This window comes from Maniola jurtina, chromosome 14 (assembly GCF_905333055.1).
Source record: "Maniola jurtina chromosome 14, ilManJurt1.1, whole genome shotgun sequence".
NCBI lineage: Eukaryota > Metazoa > Arthropoda > Insecta > Lepidoptera > Nymphalidae > Maniola > Maniola jurtina.
In genome coordinates this window covers 13,417,806-13,442,270 of record NC_060042.1, presented here as the reverse complement: position 1 = coordinate 13,442,270, position 24,465 = coordinate 13,417,806, and the positions used below count along the sequence as shown (strand labels likewise).

At 37.2% G+C, this 24,465-nt stretch overlaps 1 protein-coding gene across 1 annotated transcript in view; it reads left to right on the top strand.

Moving 5' to 3' along the window:
- Nucleotides 1–10,104: 10,104 nt before the first annotated feature.
- LOC123872219 overlaps nt 10,105–24,465 on the top strand; it is a 42,779-nt gene continuing 28,418 nt past the window's right edge. The window contains exon 1 of the mRNA XM_045916405.1: nt 10,105–10,356. Coding sequence (XP_045772361.1) covers nt 10,323–10,356 — 34 coding nt within the window. The 5' untranslated portion in view covers nt 10,105–10,322. The remainder of the gene's footprint in view (nt 10,357–24,465) is intronic.

The following is a 24,465-nucleotide window of genomic DNA, read 5'->3' as shown; positions in this document are numbered from 1 at the left end:
CGCTAACTAGTACCTATATCTTGGTATTAGAAACTTAAAAGTATCTGGGATAAAAGTAACGAGTTTTTCTCACCCTTATTTAATATTTGACTAGCTTATGCCTGCAACTTCATCTGCGTGGATTAAATCAACAAACCCTTATTTAACCCCCTTAGAGGTTGAACTTTCAAAAATCCTTTCTTAGTCGATGTCTACATCATAATAGCTGTCTGCAAGCCTTTCAGCCCGATCTGTATAGTAGTTTGAGCTGTGAGTTGATAGATCAGTCAGTCAGTCAGTTTTTCCTTTTATATATTTAGACTAGACTGACTGATATACTTACTCTCACCGGCTTTGCTCGGGTGGAATTTGGAAATATTTTCTAACGTTCTCATCATCATCAACCAGTCATCAACCTATCGCCAACTTACTACTACCGAAGTGCGAATTGGCAGACTTTACACACTTTCAGAACATGATTGAAAACTTTCAGGCATGCAGATTTTCTCACGACATTTTCCTTCACCGTTGAAGTTAGTGATATTTTTTTCTGCCTAAAACACACATAACTCCCAAAAGTTAAAGGTGTATGACCGGAATCGAATCCTAAACCCCCGAATAGGAGGCCGACATCTTAACCTTTTAGGACTACTGCGATAGCTTAGTGTAAGCTATCGCAATAGTCCTAAAAGGTTAGTGAAACATAATTGGTGCATGTAACAAACAGCTGCTAAACTACAACCACTTTATTATTTTTACTTTTCAAAACAAACTACCCATTTATTTATTCAAAACCAAAAAGCCTTTGAAAGTTTATAAAACACAAATTTCAATTCACCAGACATTTTCATTCGCACTTTAACGAAAAATAAAAAAGGCAAAAAAGAGGCTATTCTGTAAATAAATGACGCGGAAAAAGCGTATTAGGAAAAGGGATTTAAATTTTTATGCGCGGACTGATAGTAGGTACTTTTGCAATGAACGGAATTTGCATGGTTCGGAGTATAAAGTAAGGGCTTATTTTCTTGTCTCCTTTTCGTATGACTCTACGATGTAGATTTAAAAATTCACAAAAATCTCAAAGTATTTATTTTCAAAATACATACATAGATACCTAAGACAGCTAAACTCACGTTTTTTTTTTCAAAAGTAAAAAGTTTAAATTATCGTGAGTGATATTCAGTATAAAGACACGTTTTTAGGAATTCGGACCTCAAAAGGAAAAATGAAACCCTTATAACCTCTGTCTGTCTGTTTGTGGCGTCTGTTAGTTCAAATTGAAACCTATAGGGTTATTTCTGTTGATTTAGATTCTAGAATCATATAATTTGGCGGGTAACAATGTTTTATAGTACAAGTAAAGGAAACCGAAAACAGGGAATTTATGATTCCGTCACAAAAATAAATAAAGATTTGTGTTCCTGAAATATAGTAATAATAATTAGACATGAAGAATGGCACTATCAACACATGAGCACTGCCGGGTTGGGCCAGCTAGTCTCAAAATCTAGATATCAGACACTAACTCAATGGAAAGGTTTATCGTAGATATAACATTCGTCTCATAGCGCTGACTGGATCCTAGAGTACATTGACCTTATATCTACGACTGCAGTCAAATCTTGTAAGCGATTATATTTGCAGTTGAGCTTCTGAGATCTAACAAAAATAGTCAATATCTATAGACTATCAACTGAAATTTGTAACACTAATATATACTATTAATGCAAATGTGTGTCTGTCTGTCTGCTTGCTTTTCACGGTCCATTTATTTACAACCAATTTTGATATTTCCTACTTTGCGCTGACTTTTCTGAGAATATTTATTTCTCTAGCTACTTTCTCTATTTAAAATCTAAATAACTAGTCCATTAAGCGGGGAATAGTCATATATATAAAGTCTAGTCCCGTAGGCCCAAAGTAGAAATTAGTAGGGCACTAAACAATCTAGGTTTAAATGCAATTCGGGACAGTCATTGGAGCTTGACAGTCCCATTGCAGCCGTATTCAGAGATAGCGGTGCGCCGACTACCGTATATTGTTCGCAGTAACACGGTCATTGCACTTTATATACCCAATCCTAACTATATGTAAGTAAATTGTTTAGAACTGCCTCTCTTCATCACAATCGATAGACTTCGTCAACGTTTATTTTATTTTATTAGAATCACCAACAGAATTATACACATAAATATTTTACATATTTTAAGTCTTAGATGTAATTTAAAAACATATGAGCTGGATATATTCAGTTACTTGCAAGAATCATTATTTTTTGCCAATTCCCGTCGACCTTACAAAATATCAACGCCAACCGGCTACAAAATAAATTCATTAACAAAACCGCAAGTCAGAAATAGACGGTACGGGGCAGATCTTACAGGCACAGCGTATTATTTCATGTGTTGATTTACGTTATCCAAGATATGCAGTTAAAGTCAAAAAATTATGCGTGCGTAGCATTTATCGAGACTCCGTAGAGGAAGAAATACCTTCTATCGTCTATCCTTAGTAGAGTCATCTTTTTGGTAAAACAACTTTATTCATGCAGAAAGATAGTCATGCGAGTTAAAATACAGAATTGCTCACGGTAGAGCACGTCGCAGCTTCGCTAAGTACGTTCGCTGTGTGCAGAGTACTTGCAAGGTGGAGTGATTGTTGGTTGGTGTAAGTGATAGGCAGCGCCGCTGGTGTTGATGCCACCACTCGCTTCTCCATGAACTTTTTGGTGACCTCCCTGGCGCAGTGGTAAGCTCTGTGGTCTTATTAGTTGGAGGTCCCAGTTTCGATTCCCGGCAGGGGTTTGGGGTCTAAATCTCAGGTCTGGTCTAGTGGGGGCCTTCGGCTGTGGCTAGTTACCGCCCTATAGGCAAAGCTGTGCCGCCAAGCGATTTTGCGTTCCGGTACGTTCCGTTTAGAAACTGAAGGGGTAAGGGTTTTCATAAAAACTGCCATACTTCTTCCAGGTTAGTTCAATTCCATCTTAGACTGATGATCATTTACCACCAGATGAGATTGCGGTCAAGGGCTAACTTGTATCTGTATATCTAAAGAAAAACAGAATAGCTGCAAAACGCGCCACCCCATGCAATGGACAACGCCTCAAGTCTCCCTGAATCGTGGTCGTGGAATGGTCTTAATAAGGAACCGTGCATCTTTGGTTTTTTTATATCAACGATTCAATGCTAATTAATACTAGCCGGGCCTTAGTCCTGCTGAATAGGCAACCTATTCATGGCATGCCTTTTTCGTTTTCAAATTGAGCGAAAAAGATATACAAGCTATTTTTAGCTAGCTATGAACTTCTTGCCCCAAGGCGATAAGTTAACAGAAGATAAACAAGATAAACTCAAACAGCACAAAAATCCAACTACTACCCGCGAACTGCCGATAAATAGCGATAAAAATAGTATAGCAAAATTGTTTTTCAGTCTATTGCGCTATATTTATTAATCCCCGACCCAAAAAGAGGGGTGTTATATATAAGTTTGACGTGTGTATCTGTCTGTGGTACCGTAGCTCCTAAACTAATGAACCGATTTAAATTTAGTCTGTTTTTGTTTGAAAGGTGGCTTGATCGAGAGTGTTCTTAGCTATAATCCAAAAAAATCGGTTCAATCGTTTGAAAGTAATCAGCTCTTTTTTAGTTAATGTAACCTTCACTTGTCGGGGCTGTTATAATTTTAATTTACACTTGTTTATGACCTCAATTTTTTTCCTCTTTCATTTGATATCCCACTCGATACAATAGCCAAAAAAAAGTTTTGAAGACCCCCACTTTTTTGACTGTAACATCCGTCAGATCATTTTTTTCGTATAAAATATAGCCTATGATATCAGCGGACCATGATAACGAATCGATTGACACCTCATTCATCACAATCGGCTCTGTAGTTTAGGCGCTACGGTGGAACACACATAAATACAATCTTACATACATACATAGACTGCTAAAATCAACCCTTCCTTTTGGCTTTGCCCTAGTCGGGTAAAAATCTGACTACTGTGTCTCTCTTCATTCTGTGTTTATACGCCGTATTTATTTTGTATGTAATATTAATATGTATTTGCTCGTCATATTGGCCGGGTAAGTCAGAGCAAACATAGTGTTTGTGGATCGAGGAGTAGCGTCTTCATTTCCGTCTGTCTGTCCCGCGCGCTGACAGCCCGATATTAATATTATCTTATGAGATTTTATTTCCTCTATATGCCTTCTTATCTACGACAGGTTACCGAAGATGCTTCTAAGATGAGATCTTAAACTTACGCATATTATCACTGCCCATATTATGCATTATTATGAATGCGAAAGTGTATTTGTTTGTTGGTTAGTTAACTTGTTGGTTTGTCCTCCAATCACGTCACAACGGAGCAACGGATCGATGCGATTTTTCGCAAGGGTATAGTTAAAGACCTGGAAAGTAACATTGCGTTAGGTTTTTAACCTCAAACTAAGGCGTAATGTATAAAAGCAAACTGATCACTGAGGTGCGGCATCTTTCTTGATCACAAATTAAACTAAACTTTATTTACCTTGACATAATACCAGAGGCACGGTCATCTTCTTCTCCCTCACTTACTTCTACATCTGTTTGCATTGTCTCTTACTCAGGGCTCAGGCGAGATCGTATTTGACACCAATACACAAAAGTTTCAGGATCTATAAAAAAAATCCCCATTTCGCGCATAGTATTTTCATTTATCAGATTCGTGATATAATTTATCATATAACTAAATCACAGAACACTGGCTTAACAAGGAGACATCAGTTTTCATAAATATATAATCCAATTTATTGCCCCCTTAAGTGGTTTTTTATGATAATCCCCATCGCTGCGTGAGATAATTTCTCATTCATGGTCCAAATCGAGATTTAGCCGAGAAAATACATTGATATAAAACACTAACGATACACATATCCCTTAAAGAACTCTTCTAGTGCCATCTCCTATCGGAGGTAGGCAATCATTAGGGCTAACTTGATTTTGCTCACCGCTGCCCGAAAGAGTGACCTTGTACTCATATTGAACCACTGGCGAAGGTGCTTAAGTTAGGATGTTCGTCTACGGTCTAGTCTACGTTTTTTTATCTTGCCCTGTATTATAAGCTGTTGCAGGTCATATTTTTAATAAAAGAATAATCATACGCAACTTGAAAGAACGATGAATATTGCGGTTCTTAGGACCTCTTACTTAAATAAGACCACAGCGTTCACTAATCCACCAGGGAGGTTGGCAAAAATATTGGTAGACCTCAATTCAGTGATTAGACGACATCAAATAATGAAACCCATGGCGCTTCCAGCCAAAGCGGAACAAGACCATTTAGTGTGGGAATCCATGTCCAGCCGTGGACTTATCGGTAGTGACGACAGCTATCAAAAATATTGGCTTTTCAACAAGATAGAATACATTATTTCGTATTTTCGCTTCAGGCGCTTATTTTTGAACATTTCTTGTCCTATTAGAAGTATATCAATGGGGTAATCAATAAATCTGTACATTTTATGTCTTTACTTTATTTTGTTGTTCTTTCGGCCCTATCAACTGTTTGGATTGTCTGCCAAAAATGTAATTATTTTTACCCCTTCTAATGAAAACTCACCAAAGCTTATTATTATAACAAAAGTAACAGATTTGAGTCTTGGTCAACTCACTAAAATACGTATGAACAAAACTTATTTCACTTTTAAACTTCGAGTAAGTACCTCAATCAGGGTCAACCTCAATGAGCTTCTAGATGTCTTCTCGTCCGAAATTCCTTAGTGCTTGAAGACCAAAGTCTTTAAACAGTGCCTGTTGTCAGTGATGACATAATCACACTAATATTATAAAGGTGAAAGTTTGTGTGTATGTGTATGTTTGTTACTCTTTCATGCAAAAACCACTGGACGGATTTGGAATTTGAAATTCAGAATGGAGATAGATAATATCCTGAATTAGCACATAGGCTACTTTTTATCCCGGAAAATCAAAGAGTTCCCCCGGGATTTTGAAAAACCTAAATCCACGCGGATGAAGTCGTGGGCGTCAGCTAGTGAATCATAAGAAAGCTCAGAACCACTGGGTGGAACCACAGGTGCTGGAGAGAACTACGCTTGGAATTTCTCGATGTGTTCAAATCAGAAATGACGATAATTAAGTATAAGTAGAAGAACCAGGGTAACCAACATACCACAGCGGGTTGCTAAGATGTAGTGGTAATATCCAGCATCACTAAATGAAAGATTATTTTTATTTATCCATTATACATAATATAAAATAAAACACCTAATCAAAAATGTATGCCTAATTTTGAAATTACTAAAGTTAACGCGTAATTGCACCAAAAATATCAATTTCACACAACAATCCCTTTTGATTTACGACTCACTGTATTATTTGGAGGCAAAATATAACCTAGTTTCGTTCATTGTCCCATAAAACCGAGAATTGTGTCGGAATTCTGACTAAAATAGCCATAATTCGAGGCATGGAATTCATAATCGAATTCTATCCCAATATCGGAGCGAACTGTGCATGATTATAAATATGACGCGTTTTTAAAATAAATTACTTATCGTCCTTTTGTAAGTTATGCTATCCTATACAAGAGATACTAAGCTTCCAAGCAATCCAATCCAATCCATCCTACTTCAACCTATAATATGGTCCAGTGCTGGATATAACGCCTTTTTTAGAGCGCGCCACCACACACGGTCCTATCTGCCTTCCACATCCACTTCCTTCCCGCCACCTTCTTCAGATCATCGGTTCAAGAGGCTGGTGGTTTTAGTATTTAAGGTTAATTTTCCATTCCAAATATTAGTTTATTATTAGTTTTTTTTTAATTCAGATACAAACAACCCCCTTGACTGCAATTTCACCTGGTGGTAATTGATGATTCAGTCTAAGATGGCAGCGGACTATGCTCGATGGGTATCGCAGTTTTTGTTAAACCCATACCCCTTTGGTTTCTACACGGCATCGTACCGGAACGCTAAAACGCTTGGCGGTACCCGCTTTGCGGGTAGGGTGGTAACTAGCCACGGACGAAGCCTCCCACCAGACCAGACCAGAAATTTAGAATTCCAAACCCCTGCCAGGAATCGAACCCGGGACCTCCCTCTAATAAGACCACAACACCAGGGAGATCGTCAAATGACGTGACCTTCGCTTCGTAGTGACTGGTCGCGCAGGCTTGGATGATGCTTCGATGCTAAGCCTCATAGCATATGCTAGGCATGCACTGTCTCCACACAATGCCTCCTCTGACAATTGCCTTTGATTACGCATTGACTGATCCAATCGAGCCATGCATTTGAAACTGTCTGAATGAAGACGTGTCAAATGTTTAAAACAGTCAACCTTATGTTTCATCATCGCTGGCTCACTAATGAGCACGGGTCTCCTCAGAATGAGAAGAGTTTGGCACTAGACCATCACCCAAATGTAATAAAAACAAAATAAAAGCTGCGTTCACACTAGTTAAAATTTGCATATGGAGCCTAGCCTACCTACATGGCCGCCATTTTCTTTTTTCAAAACAACGGCCATGCATAAAACCTGCATTAATCAATAGCTGGCATCAATACAAACGTGTATTGTATGAGACAAAATCTTCCAAAGTGTTCTCAAAAGTCTACACAAAGTAAGAAACAAAGTAACACGTTGAACATCAGGCGTACTTTAATTGCGGCGAATCGAGCCCCCTGTATAATGAATGGCGGCAGATAGCAGGAGCTGGCGTGAAATTTGAAATATGGCAATTTCACGTGGATTCACATTTCAAATGGATGGGTACTGCTTTTGAGTAGTTTTTTTTAAATCTACAAACTAGCACTGGGCTGCAATCCGACCTGCTGGCAAGTCATGATGCAGCCTAAGATGGTGCACGCTTGTCTGGAAAATGCCCTAGACTTGAAGGTAGCCATATATTAAAATTGGAGGTGAAAACTGATGAACATTACAATATTTCCATAGTGTGCAAAATTAAAAGAAAATTAAAGCTGCGTTCACATTAATGAGAATTTGTGTTCGACGTTCGCGTTGCGTTGCGAACGAGTCACTCAGACAGACTTCGTAAAGTCTACGCAAAAAAGTAATATAAAGTAAGAAACAAAGTGACACGTTGAACATCAGGCGTACTTTAATTGCGGCGAATCGAGCAGCCTGTATAACGAATGGCGGCAGATAGCAGGAGCTGGCGTGAAATTTGAAATATGGCTAATTCACGTGCAAGTGCGAAAGCCCGGTAACAATGTGACATCTAGTTATTTATGCATTATAAACGTTTTCTAGTACTAAAATTTATCCATCTAACGTCGATCACTGAGACCAAAAGTGTTTTTGGCTAACAAATTATTCTGTAATGATGCATTTATAAGTCGACCTCTTTCATTCAGATAAAACTTAGCCCTATGACGGCAATCTTACCTGGTGGTAAGTTATGATGCAGTCTAAGACGGTAGCGGGCTAATCTAGAAGGGGTATGGCAGTTTTTTAGGGTTTCGTACTTTGAAAGGGCTTTACATGTACATTATAAAACAGATTTTTATTTATTTTTATGTTTTTCATTCATCGTGCAAAATGTTGGAAAAATACCCGAGTACGGAACCCTCCGTGTGCGAGTCTCACTCGCTCTTGGCCGGTTTTTATTAAACCCATACCCCTTGTTGGTTTCTACACGGCATCGTACCGGAACGGTATACCACTTGGCGGTACGGATTTTGCCGGTAGGATGGTAACTAGCCACGATCAAAGCCTCCCACCAAACCAAACCAGAGAAAATTTTGAAATTATAAAATCCCTAATTTCCCCTGCCGGGAAGCGATCGCGGGACCTTCCCCTAATGAGACCACAGCGCTAACCACTGCGCCAGGGAGATTATTAAAAAGGATTTTTATACATTAACTAAATTTTTCTACGGAAAAGATAGGCTCCCCGTCCGAAGTCGCGACGGATCAACAAGTGAGAAATAAGTTTATAAAGAAGCCACATCCAATTTTTTCTTCGCCATCAGAACAGATTCGTATGAACACAATGAAGTGGGCATTGTATCCACAGTTATCGCTTTTTGGCATCCTATTTGGTTTGAGCTTTTTTTGACTGAAAATAAAACAAAATATGGCTTATACAGTTGTGCTGTTTTAAAATATTATACATCGACTCTGCTTTCAGGTAAAATACCCAAATTTATTGTTGCAATTTATACAATTTCAACAAATCAGTTGGCCGGCTAAAGCTGTTTTTATTGCAAAAGCGAAAAATTTAAAATTGTGTTTAGTCAGATAACGGAATATAAAATTAAAATACGAGTAGAAACAATGTTTTGAAATAAACAAGTTATAAGTGCACTTTGTGAAGGATAACTTCAATAAAAACCTTGGAAAGGATTTGTTATAAAGTTTTGATGCCGCAACTTCGTTCGCGTGCATTGAGTTTTTGAAAATCCCACGGAACTCTTTAATTTTTGATATAAAGTATCACTTTCCTTTGAAATCCATCTAAAAATCACATCAATCCATTGCCCCGTTGCGAAGTCATTGAAATACAAACCGACAAACCATTTAACTACCAAACAAAACGCACTTTCCTCTTTATAATATAGCTGGTGATTTATGTGTAGAGACTAGAGATAGTGGCATTGTGGAAGAGAATTAATTTGTTAAGTACTTTTTCTAAGAATAGGGCGCGATTGTTCTTCCTTCTGGGTCCATCCTTCTCTGAAGATATAGAACCCTAAAAATCGAGTAGAATACCAAATACTCGAGTAGAATATAACTCGCTTATAAAAACTGCTAAAGCGAAACAATTACAAAACAAAAACAAACACCCGATTAAAAATGGCGGAAAAGACAGCATCCTGAAAACAAGAGATAATCTCGTAAACCACCAGTTCCGCCGATATTTTTTCTTTCCGGGACCCCTAACACGCACTCGGGGTCGATTATACCCGCACGGGGCAAATAAACAGTCACAAATGACTCCACTAAGGTCTATTACGACGAACGAAAACTCCGTGGAAAAGCAAAAAACACAGACAACAGCAATGACATTTATCTAATTACGGGATCGTGATAAGGGGTGGAAAGGGGATAGAGGAAAGGGAGGGGGTAAGGATGCTGTCCCGCAGTCGGGAAGCAGCATCTGCGCGAGACAGACGTGTGTTCCACTGCGTTACATCGCGCTAAAACAATTTTTTTCGAAACTTCGTAAAGGATCTCCGTTGAAGTAGATGGCTTAGTGTATGAATGGAGTTTTTTTGGTGAATCATACGAGTGATGGGTGGCGATCTATGAATTTATAATGTGAAATGATAAGTGACCGTTGTCAAGTGTTTGAGATAATTTAGTTTCTTCCAAGATGACTGTACTTCTGGTTTTCGGACTCTTTATCGGTGAGTGTTTTTTTGGTGCACTAATGATGCAAAAAAAACTAAAAGCTTGGATTTTACTTCAGTTCTGTTTAATCTTTGTTCTAGTAGTATGAAGACGTATTTTTTAATATTAGTTTTTGCGTATCTACCTACATTTTTAAGATATAAAAATTGACGCAAATGATTATCTTTTATGTTATTCACGTACTAGTAAATACTGGTAAGGTAAGAATATTTGCAAAAATGTTGCAATATTGCGCAAGTTAAGCCACTTTAACTTTAGTCAGTAATTGGATGGATGATCGCAATTTGCTGATCTTTGTCACACATCAAAGGATGAAAAATGGACCTGAACAGTTGCTTTTTTTCAGTGGGTGGGTTGCAATTCACCTTAGAAAATGTCTAAGGAAATGAAGATATTGTAAAAGGATCTTCGGACTATTTGGACAGACTCATTTCTACAAGAACTGAAGCATATTTTCAAAAACATAACATAACCTACTTGCATTTCGTATTAATTGCAAATCCTTTGTTTGTAGCACAAAGGAAGTGCAATATTAAAATTCTAACAGGAGCAAAAGTTTTTTAGAATTGTCTATGAAAAACCGGCCAAGCGTGAGTCGGACTCACACACGAAGGGTTTCGTACCATCGTACAAGCAATACCACTTTTTTTTGTAATGTTACCACAACTGCACGGTTTTCGGATTCGGATTTTGTATTTACTTTTGCCAGGGTGAACTAGAGTGAGGGAACTCTCGATTTGATCCTGAATCAATATGTCACATATTAGGCTTGGTGACGTGAAATCATACAAAAGTAGGACTACCTTAGGGCTGCCTGCGTCAAATGTACTAACGTTTGACGCCTGCCAGTGAATATTGGATAGAATCAGGCGTTACTTTGCGGAAGTTCATGTTTAGCAAGAAACAGTTAAAAATTATTTTGCTATAATCCGCCAACAGAAAAAATCTGTATGGTCAAACATGCAGTTATAAGCTAAGCACCGCTTACCTCCCCAACCAAGCAATAAAGCCAAGCTCATTGTAAAGTCGAAATCTCCTGAGGATGCTCCGGTGTCGGGGCGAAACGTGCGTCGAGAGTAGTGGAAAAGTCTTGTGTGGTGTTGCATGTGAATGGTGGTGGCAGTGCTTGCTTGGGAACTTGGCTTTATTGCTTGGTTGGGGAGGTAAGCGGTGCTTAGCTTGTAACTGCATGTTTGACCATACAGATTTTTTCTGTTGGCGGATTATAGCAAAATAATTTTTAACTGTTTCTTGCCTGCCAGTGACTTCAAAGCCTCGACGTTTTGTTAGAGTTCCCTAACTGTCGTGAACTGTACTTTTGCTATAAGACATGCTACCTGTCTTTCATGATTCCAGTTCAACGGAAAGAAGGGTTTTGATCGGAGAGTTTTGATTGGATCGGGGTGGGGCAGACAACGAAGTGATCTTATAAGGATTCCTGTTTTTCTCTTGAGATAGGTAACCCTAAAAATGCTTGAATCTTCCGCTTTACAGATCCTTGAAAGTTCAAAAGTAAAAGAGGGTAACTGAATTGTTCGAAGATTCGAACTTTGTCTGTAGACTATACCTTCCTATTCGAACTTAACTTAAGCAAGTTTAACGGTTAGTTTGAGGGGAAGTGGGGGTAGTTATTGGTTAAAACATTCTTTTAACTATCTTAGAAGGAACATGTACTATGTTATATTAAACTTAGGTATATACTATTATTTTACGCCATCTTGTGATACGGTAAGTTAGGTAATATCCATCACTAGAATCACTGCATTGTCTATAGAGATATAGACCATTTCACAGATACCTAGCATATGAAAAATCATATGAAAGCCATTTCATAATTCTAGGTCAACGAAACCCTATAGGTTTTTTTGACAGACACGACAGACAGACGGAGATACGGACAGACAGACAAATAACAAAGTGATCCTATAAGGGGTTCGTTTTTTCCTTTTGAGTTACAGAACCCTAAAAATATAAATTATCTCAGTTATTGATATAAAATCAATACAGAATTTCTTATTAAACGAGATACCTACCTACACGCATAGGGAGTTCTCGCGATATTACATTCGTTCAGTAATGAACGCCTGATGAATTGTAAACATTAATTAACTCTGTAACTGATGAATACGTAGAATCATGTCTTTTTCAATAACCTATATTTATCAAAGGAAAATCTGACTGATTGATAATTTCAATACGTTTATATATTATACAAACGTGCAGCTCAAACTACTGGGACAAAAATTTAATACTTAGTGTCCTAATTAAAGACTCTTTTTTGCAACCACAGTCAAAAATTCAACCGGAGTTTTCCGAAAATTTTCAGTGTTCCCGCAAAAAGGCCTTTGCTTATCGGTAAACGACCCAACCATTGCTCGGTATTTTATGCTTTTTGCCAACCAGGCATTCTTATCTAAAGTATGGAGGCAAAAATTCTGGAGCGTTTAGACAGAATAGTTTTCGAAAGATTTGAAAGGGGTATATAAATCTATACATATAATAAAATTGTAGAAAAGTGGTGTCTGTACAATGGAAATATATAAAAAAAATGTAGCAGGGGTTGTTATTATATCGATGCCGAACCCGAAATTGTAATTAATTTTTTTTGTCTGTTTGTCTGTTTGTCTGTTTGTCTGTTTGTCTGTGTGTTAGTGCACGCTAATCTCAGAAACGGCTTATTCGATTTAGATACGGTTTTCACTAATATATTGTAGTAAGCTTCACTTAGGATTTAGTGTTTATTTCATGTCAATCGGTTCATAAATAAAAAAGTTATGTCAATTTAAAGAATCACGGCGCCTCGCGCCTGAGCGTCCGTGGTTATATAAAGCGCGAAAAGTCACTATTCCACGCGAACGAAGTCGCGGGCACAGCTAGTAACTAATAAGTATAAGTAGGTAACCAATGTGAACTTCATTTTTTTAATCGTTCATGTATTATATTTATTATGTGGTTCGGTATAAGAATAGTATGTGGTTTATGTATTTGCGAATTTCTGATCAACAAACTAAAAAAACGAAAAATCGCAGTGAAAGCTACATTTCGTAGACAATTGGAGCGCTCAGTCGAAAATCAATCGTCAATGTCAAAACGCAGCCTTTGTTCCAGGAAAGGATTGGAACTTTCGTCTGTGTGGAAGGTTTTGCTACTAGGAGTTATTGAAGAATGTAGCTGAAAAAAATATTTATCTCATTTCAGTTTTATTTTTGTTGAAAATGATACATTGACTCGTAATCACACACGTTTATTTTCTCGTAAAAACACTATTTATAATTCACGTATTATTTGTACAAGTATTTCGTTTCACATCTCGTTTGACTATTGTTGTATTTGTAACTATTTTTATATACACATATCGCTTTAAACACTAAGACACTGTAATATTAATTTGGAAAACATGTTACTTAAGTGATCTTGTTAGTAAGAACAAAGGAATTGTACTGTGACAGAACTATCTAATATTTTTAGGCTCGGTAGGCGGTACCCGCTTTCTTAATTTAATGAATCGCGCGAAGTAAACTTAAATCAACGACATCTATCTTACGGTAGGGAAACTACATTTTCCCTGAGATGCTGAACTATTTTTAACATTCCGCCCATCAAGAACTTCGTTCTTCAACGTAATCACAAAAAATAGTTCAAGGTACTAAAAAGTAATAAACAATACAAGTAATTATTATATCATCCAATGTACAATGTAAAACATTGAGCCGCCCACCGTGATATAACGACAGTTACAATCCACGTAAAAAGTAAGGTAAAACACAAAGTTATTGTAAAAGTAAATCCAAAAAATTCTAGTAAGTTACACACTGCTAAGCTAAATCAAAGTTCATGTAAATGGTAACTCAAAGCAAAAGTTTAGAAGTAACTATAAAATGAAACGTTTTTTTTTTCTAGTATTCCGTAGTAATGTAAAAGTAAGATAATTACATTCTCGTAAACCACATCAAAATTAAAGAAACTGTATACTTAATTAACTCAAAAATCGTTTGGCACAACCGCCCACCGTGATAATGTGTATCGAGCTACTAAGACTCAGTTAATAAAGACAAAGTTTAGTAACTAAACGTTTGTTAAAAAAAAACTTCTTTTAGATGTAAATTCTCGCATCACATCATCAGGTGAAGCACTATTGTCTACAACTTTGCATAAAATCCATTTTACAAGTAAAATATTGGTTTCTATTAATACCACATTTCGTATTCAAATTCTAAGACACCGTTTAGTCATGTGAATTAAGTTGTTCAAAACTCTGTAAACAATTAAAAACAAAAACAATTAAATAATTGATCAGTTTCTCTCTATCTAAACTTACGTTTTGATCCAAGTAGTTTGTATCAGTAATATCTAATAACAATTCACTTATACTAAAATGACCAGGTGTTAATGGGAGAGGGTCATCTGGGTTGTGTTTGAACTACTAAAAGTATCGCGTAAATAAATGCATGCCCTAATTCGTGTACAATCCCCGACGACTCTTCTCACCTGAACGTTACCTCTTCGAACACCTGCTTCTTTCTTACGTACTCTCAATATCTTGTATTTGTATCTCGTAGAACTCGTTACTTTTCGAGGACCATAATTTAGAATGTTCGTGTGAGTGCCAATAATTAGCTGACTAAGATTACCCTTAACTGACTCAGACATTTACCAACTCTTGAAATTCCATTTTCTTTGAACAAGGGACGAAGAATGCGTATAGCGCTCTGTTTGACACGATAATAATAGTATGTCCTCGTTGTAATTGTGTTTTTGATCTTGATTAGCGTAAAGCTGTAAGGGTTGATTCAACTCGTCTGGTGGGGATTTTCACTCTTTCTTCTTTGTGTATAATCTTCTTTAAATTAATCTCTCGTTTAAATTGAAAATCAGGTCCACTCTTCCAAAGTTCATAATTCTCCAACGTGGTATGTTCGTCAGCGAGTGTAGTATTATTTCTCAGGTTTCTCTCTAACGAATATACTTTTCTCGTATCAATGTCACATGATTTACCATCTTGACATTGCAGCTCAGTAGTTTTAAACGGTAAACTCATTATTGGGTTTCCATCTTCTCGTATTGTATTTTTCTTGTGTTTCTCTTCTCTAAGTTTCTCTTCTCTAGTTGTTTTTCTCTCAGTAGTGTTAATCTCGTTATCTATTTCCCAATTTCTTCGTAACTTGTCTTCCTTTATTTGTACATGTAAACTAGTAATGGTTTCACTATGGAAATCTTTCGACATTTTTCCAGATACAATCCATCCAAATATAGTGTTCTGCGCTATAAGATTTCCATACGGGCTCTTCTTAAATCCTTTCTGTAATATTTCTCCATACACGTCTGCACCGAGTAGTAGATCAACTTTTCCAGGCGATGCGAATCCAGGATCAGCGAGAGGTAAGTTTTTCAGCTCCAGCCAATCGGGGATATGTACTTCGTGTGACGGTAATAAAGAGGTAAGTGATTTTATAACGTAAGCATTAACAGTCATATTCTTTCCAGGTTCGTAACGTGACTCAACTTTAATACTAACCGCATGTTTGATACTTAACTGACCGTCTCCCAAACTTGACACCTTTTCATTAACATTAGTACGCTTAAGACCTAGTAATTGTACAGTATCTTCACTAACAAAAGAGGCTTGAGAGCCTTGATCTATCAACGCTCTAAGAGCATGCGATCCGGTTGTGGGTGTAGTTTTTACAATAGCAGTAGGTAACAACACATTGTAAGTCCTCAAATCGCCTCTAGAAAAATTAGCAACCACAGTTGTCTCATCGTTGGTAGGTTGTTCTGCCTGTTTCTCGTTTAGTTTCGATGTACTGTGCTCTTGCTTATCCTCTTTCTCGAAATGGAGCACCGTGTGGTGCTTTCGACGGCATCGGCGACAAGAAGTTCTCTGGTGACACCTAACTACAGGATGCGTAGGCGCCATGCAATTGAAACATAGCTTCTTCGTTTCTGCTATCTTCTGTCTCTCAATTACAGGTAACTTCTTAAATTCAGCACAGTAATAAATGAAGTGTGAACCATCACACATCGCGCAGGTCGGTTCAGTAGTGCTCACTTTCTCTTCTATTGCAGAATGAAATGCCTTAGTTTTTACCTCTTGATGTATGTTCTTCTTTTGTGTTGGTTTAGTGCTGCTCGTCTGTTTACTATCAATCATTTCCAAGCTTCTAAATCTTGTTTCTAAAAATGTTTCCAATTGTGACCAAGTAGGTAGCTCTTCTGAAGTCTTACTTACTTCTTGTTCCCACTGTCGATGAGACTGATGATCCAACTTTGAAACTACTAAGTGAATGATTATAGCGTTCCACTGATCAGTCTTGATGCTAAGATTATTGAGTGCTTTCAAACAAGAAGTTGTAGTGTCTAGCAAAAGTCTGATGGCACTGGCAGATTCATTCTGTATAGTTTTCTGTCCAAATAAAGTCTTCATGATTGAATTACAGTTATACCTCTTGTTGTTGTAGCGTTTAGTTAATTGTTCCCAGGCTTCAATGTAATTAGCAGCTGTTGTAGGAAAGTTTCTCAATAACATTTCTGGTTCTCCTGATAAGTTTGATTTTAAGTAGTGTAATTTTTGTACTGGCGCAAGTGTGGTATTCTCGTGTATAAGTGAGACAAACATGTCAAAAAAGGATTGCCACTCGGTATATTTCCCAGAAAATTTAGGAAGCTCAATCCTAGGTAGTTTAACCTCTAAGCTGTTCACATTTGTCACTGTACTCGTGCTACTCGTAGCCGTCTTTGTAGTCATGGTGGTTGGATTTGTAAGTGTTATATATTCCTTTAGAAGAGCTTTATATTGTAAGTAAAATTCCTGAAAGTTGTCCTGCATATCATCTTTAAAATATGGTAACTGTAGTGTCTGCTCTGTTGAGGCTTTTGCAACAATCTCCAAGTGATTTTGACTAAAAGCATCTTCTAACTTATCCAACGCTTCCATTCTAGCAGTCAAATAACTATATTTTGACCGCATCTCTTGGTTGGCTTTCCTAAGATTACGCTCAGCTTTTCTTAACTGCTCAAACAACTCTTGTTGACCTTTTATTAGGCTTGTTAACTCCATGGTTAATTTCAAAAAGTATAATTGTATGCGTTAAAAAGTAAAGGTATCTTCCAAAAAAGTTCACTAAATGTTTGTAAAATCTTCCCGTAAAATAGCAAAAAGTTAAGCTTCAAAGTCCAAAAAACACATCCAATAAACTTCCAAACTTGTTTAAAAAGTTCACAAAAAAGTGCAAAAGGATAATCTTTAAAGTTCAAAATCACTATCGAAAAGGGTTCCAAAGTTGTTTTTTTTGAAAGTTCACAAAAAATGTAAAAGTCAATTTTGAATGCCTAATTTGACCGGACTATTTTTATTAATCTTCACATTTGAACGTCTACTTTGGCCGGACTATATGTAATAATCTTCACAAAATATTCATGTTAAAATGCATATGGTATTTTTCTAGGTTCACTATAATTTATGTCCAAAAAAAGTTCCCAAGTTTAAAAGTTCACTTTTCAAGTTTCAAAATGTTAGGTGTCATAGGTTATAAAAATGTTCGATTATTACTCACTGTTTTTAAAGTTCATCAAACCTTGTGAAATTGTTTGTCTTCTAGTTTCCTTAACACTGTATTTCTGTCTAACCTAACATTTGAATAATATTCTCCGTAACACATTAATATTCTTCATAACATATACAATAATTTCCCGGGTTTCGGCACCATGTTGAAAATGATACATTGACTCGTAATCACACACGTTTATTTTCTCGTAAAAACACTATTTATAATTCACGTATTATTTGTACAAGTATTTCGTTTCACATCTCGTTTGACTATTGTTGTATTTGTAACTATTTTTATATACACATATCGCTTTAAACACTAAGACACTGTAATATTAATTTGGAAAACATGTTACTTAAGTGATCTTGTTAGTAAGAACAAAGGAATTGTACTGTGACAGAACTATCTAATATTTTTAGGCTCGGTAGGCGGTACCCGCTTTCTTAATTTAATGAATCGCGCGAAGTAAACTTAAATCAACGACATCTATCTTACGGTAGGGAAACTACATTTTCCCTGAGATGCTGAACTATTTTTAACAATTTTATTTATTTGATACGGCAGCGATAAATTGTGACAACATTAATATTGAGTTAAAATAAGCTTAAGTTTGGTTCTATTACATTTACCAATTGGCATACCAATTTTATTATTGGCAGTATTGTAAAGGCGTCTCTGGTAATAATAAGAAGAAAACATTACGTCTAGTCTATAAACTACCTACAGCTAAGTCAGCTCAAGTCTGTCTGATGTGGTATGTGTATTTGCGAACTTCTGATCTACAAACTAAAAAAATAAAATAAAAATCGCAGTGAATCCAAGCGAATTTACGTAGACAATCGGAGCGCTCAGACGGAAATCAATCGTCAATGTCAAAACGGAGCCTTTGTTCCAGGAAACTGTTGGAACTCTCGTCTTTGTGGAAGTTTTTGCGTCTAGGAGTTTTGCTGACGGTATTGTCTAAACGTCGAAAGGGATAATTGCTTTTTTTGTTGTCGGTGAAATTTGCGGGCGCTTTGATAGGCTTATAACTTCTCAAGAACGATTTATTGTGTTTTTATTAAATTTGAACCCTTGTGAAAACCTAGTTCGTAACCTCTAAGTTACCGTCGCAGTTTCAAATATAAAACACAAGCAATGTCCGTGACTTCGTCTGCGTGGATTTAGGTTTTTAAATATCCGTGGGAAGCTCTTTAATTTTCTGGGATGGAAAATATGTCCTTCCCAGGGATGCAAGCTATCTTTGTACCAAAATTTGTCAAAATCAATTAAACAGATGGGTCGTGAAAAGCTCGCAGACAGATAGACAGACAGACACACTTTTGCATTTGTAATATTGATTAAAGCCAATTTCCTTAACAGGGCTCTCTCCGTCACTTACTCCATACAATCGTAGTCCCAATTTTATTTGAATATTAAGCAACCAAAGTCCATGAAATTTTGCAGACAATTCTAGAAACTAATATCTGTGCCTGTGGTGTTTTCGATTTTTCTAAAAATATGTAGTTTATGAATTTTTAAGATCGGCGTAACTTTGAAACCGAATATTTTATCGGAAATCTGGAAAACCACAGGCATAGGTATTAGTTCCCGGAACGTTTCTACAAAATTCCATTGAATATAGTTAGTGGTTAGTATAGTAGTGGTTAGTATTCCAATGAGAGACGAACTACGTTTGTATGGAGCGTGTGACGGAGAAACCCCTCTTAAGAACAGTTGCCAATACATAAACACCGCAATATGGCACTTCCTAACCCAATATTATTTATTTCGGTGTCAATTTCCCGGTAAAATTAGAAACGGCAACCTGCGCACGTCCGTGCCACGAATACCGGTAAATTGTGGCGTGTGTGCCACCATTACACGTACGTGAGATAATATATCCCTGGCTTTGGTTCAGTCACTCCCAGTCTCGTACTACAGGGATACATTAACTCGCTGCAATGTATATTCATTGCTTGATGGGATTTACAGCTAACGTTCAAAACGTCTTCCATGAATATCTAATCCATACTAATATCATAAATGCGAAAGTGTCTCTCTCTCAATCTGTTAGTTTTCACGACTCATCCGTTTAACCCAATTGGACGAAATTGGATTCGGATATAGCTTGCGTCTTGCAGAAGGATATAGGCTACTTTTTATCCTGACTAATGAAAGAGTTCCCACGGAATTTCAAAAAACCCTAATCCACGCGGATGAAGTTGTGAGCCTAGTAGGTATTATATAAAAAAGTCAAACTATGCATCATTAGTGTCGTAGATACCGGTAAATTATGGCGTGTGTGCCAACATTACATGTTCGTGAGATAATATATCCCTAGCTTTAAATTGACCTACTCGCAGTCTTATAGGTACTACAGGGGTTTATAAACTCGCCGCAATGGTTTGCTTGATGGGATTTCCTCAAATTAACGTTAACCTACGGATAATGTTCCAAATATCTTCCGTTTGGATCTAATCTATATTTATTTATTTTATTTATTTATTAATAATCTTGTAGAATGTACATGGCATTATTTTTGTTATTCAAAAAACCGACAAAATATGTTATATATTATATATTACTTATTCAACTAATCAAGAATCTCATTAATATTATACATCCAATAGTAGTAATCAAATAGATACGTACCCAACCCAGTTTCTGCCAAGCCCATATCAAGTCATACCAATTTCCAAGATGGCTCCATCTCTCTGGCTCGGATTCAAGGAAATTTTCTTACATAATTTATTTAACAAGAAAATGATTAAATGGCGTATTCCGATCGAGATATCAAATATCAGCGCTAATACAGTTTTATTAAACTTTTCTCCTCGCTATATTTGGAATATTGTGACCTATTAAAATCAAAGCAATAAAGGGGTTTATGACTTACTAGCCGATGCCCGCGACTTCGTTCGCGTGGATGTAGGTTTTTTAAAATTCCCGTGGGAACTCTTTGATTTTCCGGGATAAAAAGTAGCCTATGTGCTAATCCAGGGTATAATCTATCTCCATTCTAAATTTCAGCCCAATCCGTCCATTAGTTTTTGCGTGAAGGAGTAACAAACATACACACACACACACACACACATACAAACTTTCGCCTTTATAATATTAGTGTGAAGTGTGATGTTTTACTAGCTTTTACCCTCAACTCTGTCCGCGTGCTATATATTATAGTTTATACTTTATAGTCATCGTTATCAATATTGATGTACGAGGGACCTACCCTCTACGATTACCATTATCATTTCAGCTTGTGCACGTCCACTGCTCTTTGTAGGCCTCTTTCCCAGAGCGCTACTACACCCGTTCCTCCGCCTTCCTCATTCGACCACTTCCCGCCACCTTCTTTAATCAATTCTTGTACCGGTAACAGATTTTTATAATTTCAGCTCTGTTGCAGCTCTTACGATCTTACCACGAAAATTTAAAATGATCTTTAAACGCGTGTTTATTTTACAGATACCCCCTGTATAAACTGTCAAAACATCACTTTATGTTGGTCATCAATAAATACTTCCTATTCCTACTGCTAAGCCCATTATAGCGTATTTTTAAAATGGCCGTGACAGATAGACAAAAAAACTGGGCGAATCTATAAGGGCTTCTGGTTTTTCTGCGAACTCAAAACATTGTGACTTCAGATAAAGTTAAAAAGTCCTATTAGCAATTATGCAAGATACCCATTGAATAGTTTACCTAGAATTTATACCTGCTATGAATTTACTAGAGCCATACTAGAATTGGTAGGCAAAAGTACCCAATTTACTCTGTATAGAGTAACGAAATTTCACAATACAAAGTGAGATTGCTTCTTAACTGTGTAGCTGGAACGCATCTCTAATACTTTGCGGTTGAATTCGGCAAGACGTTGGAAGCTGGCCAGGTGCTTTCCTCATCGAATCCTGAACAACTTATTGTGTCAATGCTTGTCATTTCTTCGTAAATGGGAGCGATAATAATTGCTGTTTTCTTCTTCGTCACACTCTTGGCAGGGTTTCCGTGCTCAGCACGAAGTGAGGTCTTTGAGGCAGATGTTATACACCTCAGTAGCATTTGCCATTTCTCCCTAAGTAGTGACCACTGGGTGACTCGTGCAAGGGACCGCATTTTGGTCTGTTCATCGCATGTGCGACCTTCTTGCCTCTCGTAAAGCATGACAAGGCACTCGATAGAGTCACTCTCGTGACGTACTCAGTTTCAAACAACTTTAATATACGACTCTGTATAATACACACCAAAATTGGCCTTAGTCTATGTCAGTAGTGACATAAGGATCTGAAAAATTTGGAGCCTCATAAGAAAGCCCTGAGTCACTCAGCGGGTGATAAAGAGAGTATGCTTGGAGTTTCTCTACGTGATCAAATCAGAAATGAGGAGATCTGTAGTAGAACCAGAATAACTGACATAACTCAACGGGTTGCGAAGTTGAAGTGCTGGGCAGGGCATATAGTTCGAAAAACCGATAAACGTTGAGGTCCCAAGATACTAGAATGGCAGTCTCACGCAGAGCATTGGAATACCCTCACCCTGGACAGATGGCACCAAACGAGTCACAGCGAGCCGCTGGATTCAGGCGGCGCAAAACCGTAGCGTGTGGGAAGTCCCTACAGACCTATCGTCGAATGATGATGAGTTTCGATTTTAGTGACGCGTTTTCATAATTTAATTGGTTCGAGAGTACCAGGGCAGCATAACTAAAGAGGTACATTAACCACAATACTCCACAATCGTTACGAACAAACCGCTGCCTGTTACACTTGACTTGCTCGGCGTTAATCAAACGGTCGCCGCTAATCCAGGCTTATTCCAGATGTATTCTGAGAGCACGCCCCCGCCTTAAGCGGGCTTTGCATAACAAATATACCTGCAAGTTTAAGTAATAAGACACGCTTGATACTGTTTTAAGATGTTCGGAATTAAGTTTTGCTGCACGATGTTTAAATGAAAAGTGCTCAGCGCTTTAGGTAAGTAGATTGTATATAAAAATCGCTTTTGCCCTAAATATTGCGAAGAAATAAAAATCGGTGAATTCTCACTGAGATAGATTACACTTGCTAGCTTTTAACGGTTATGATTTGAGTTATGAAGCGATGTAGTCTTGTGGTTAAGACCTCCTCGTCTCCTCTTGCCTTCTCTTCCTCTCTGTGTGCCCCATTATTCTGGGAAAGGTGGTCTCTTATTCTGGAAACTGGAGTTTAAACCCGGGAACGAAACCAACTTATCGCAGTAATGTGCGTACTAAGCAACTGAACATAACTTGCTTGCACGGTAAAGGAACATCGTGAGGAACCCTGCATGCCTGAAAGTTCTCCATAATGTTCTCAAAGGTGCACTTGACCAGCTTGGTGGACTAAAGTAATTAAACCCTTCTCATTCTGAGAGGAGGTGCATCATCAGATTAGCTTTATTTAGTTAATAATTACTTTTCCATATCTACAAGTCAGAGCACTTTATTTTAAAGTTCAAATTAATTAGGTACATATTTTTATTTCAATAAAATTTTAGGCAAATTGTTGATTAATTTTAAATGTTTTCGCCATATAATAGGCAATATAATAGGGACTCGACCTCGACGCGACATTGAATGTCGTTTTAAATCTAAACTAAACTCATACTACAAATTATGTTTATGATTAGTGTAAATCCAAAGAAAACCGTTTAGGGAATTCGCTTTGAAGATCACGAATTAATTTGGAGTTTTGTGTTCGCCGGCTAAAATATGTTTTCCTTTTATTTTTCTCGGACTTCTAAACTTTAGCTTTCATCTTGAGAAGACGAAGCGTTTTGCAGAAATATGATTTATATTTCACGGGGAATTACTTACCCTTATAATTAGAACTTTATTTAAATTAATAGGAAATGTATTATAAATAATAATATTATTATTACAGTACAGTGAGCCGGTGGTGATGAGTTGATGATGATGATAATGATATGAGTACAATACAAGACGTGTCAATTTTGACGTTCAATTTTGTATGATGAGTTGAGACGGCTATTTGACCAGTCGGTCATTTAACCGCCCACCCGTAAGTATAGCCTTATAATGCTGGAGAATTTCTTTTAAAAATACTTTTAACTAGATACTCAAACACAACTCTGTGTATAGGCGTCGATAAACGAAAAAAACTGGAAAATCACTTTAATATACGGCCATAGCAAAATACTCAGGTTCGGTTCAGGAATCCGATACGAGTGACCTTTCACAGAAATTGGCTTTTAGCTCCGCTCGTGAGAGGAATACTAAGGTATCTGCTTCTAATGATACTTGTTCTTACTTCTTAGCGAAGATTGCTATTTTGATCTTATTTTATTTCTTCTAACGCTTTTCTTTCCCACCTCAAGAGAGTACATAGTCTCTTGAGGTACGGGGGGTGTAATATTGCAAACTTTTTAATTTGGCTTTGAAAATTTTTCGACTCTCGTCTCGGTTTTAGGACACAAACCTGGGACCTCATTATTTGGACACCAATGTGACGAATTCAGGTAATGACGGCTACAACAATAGCCAGTGAATAATAGCGAATATGATCGAATTATTCGTCCGAATCCATTGGCAATCATCAA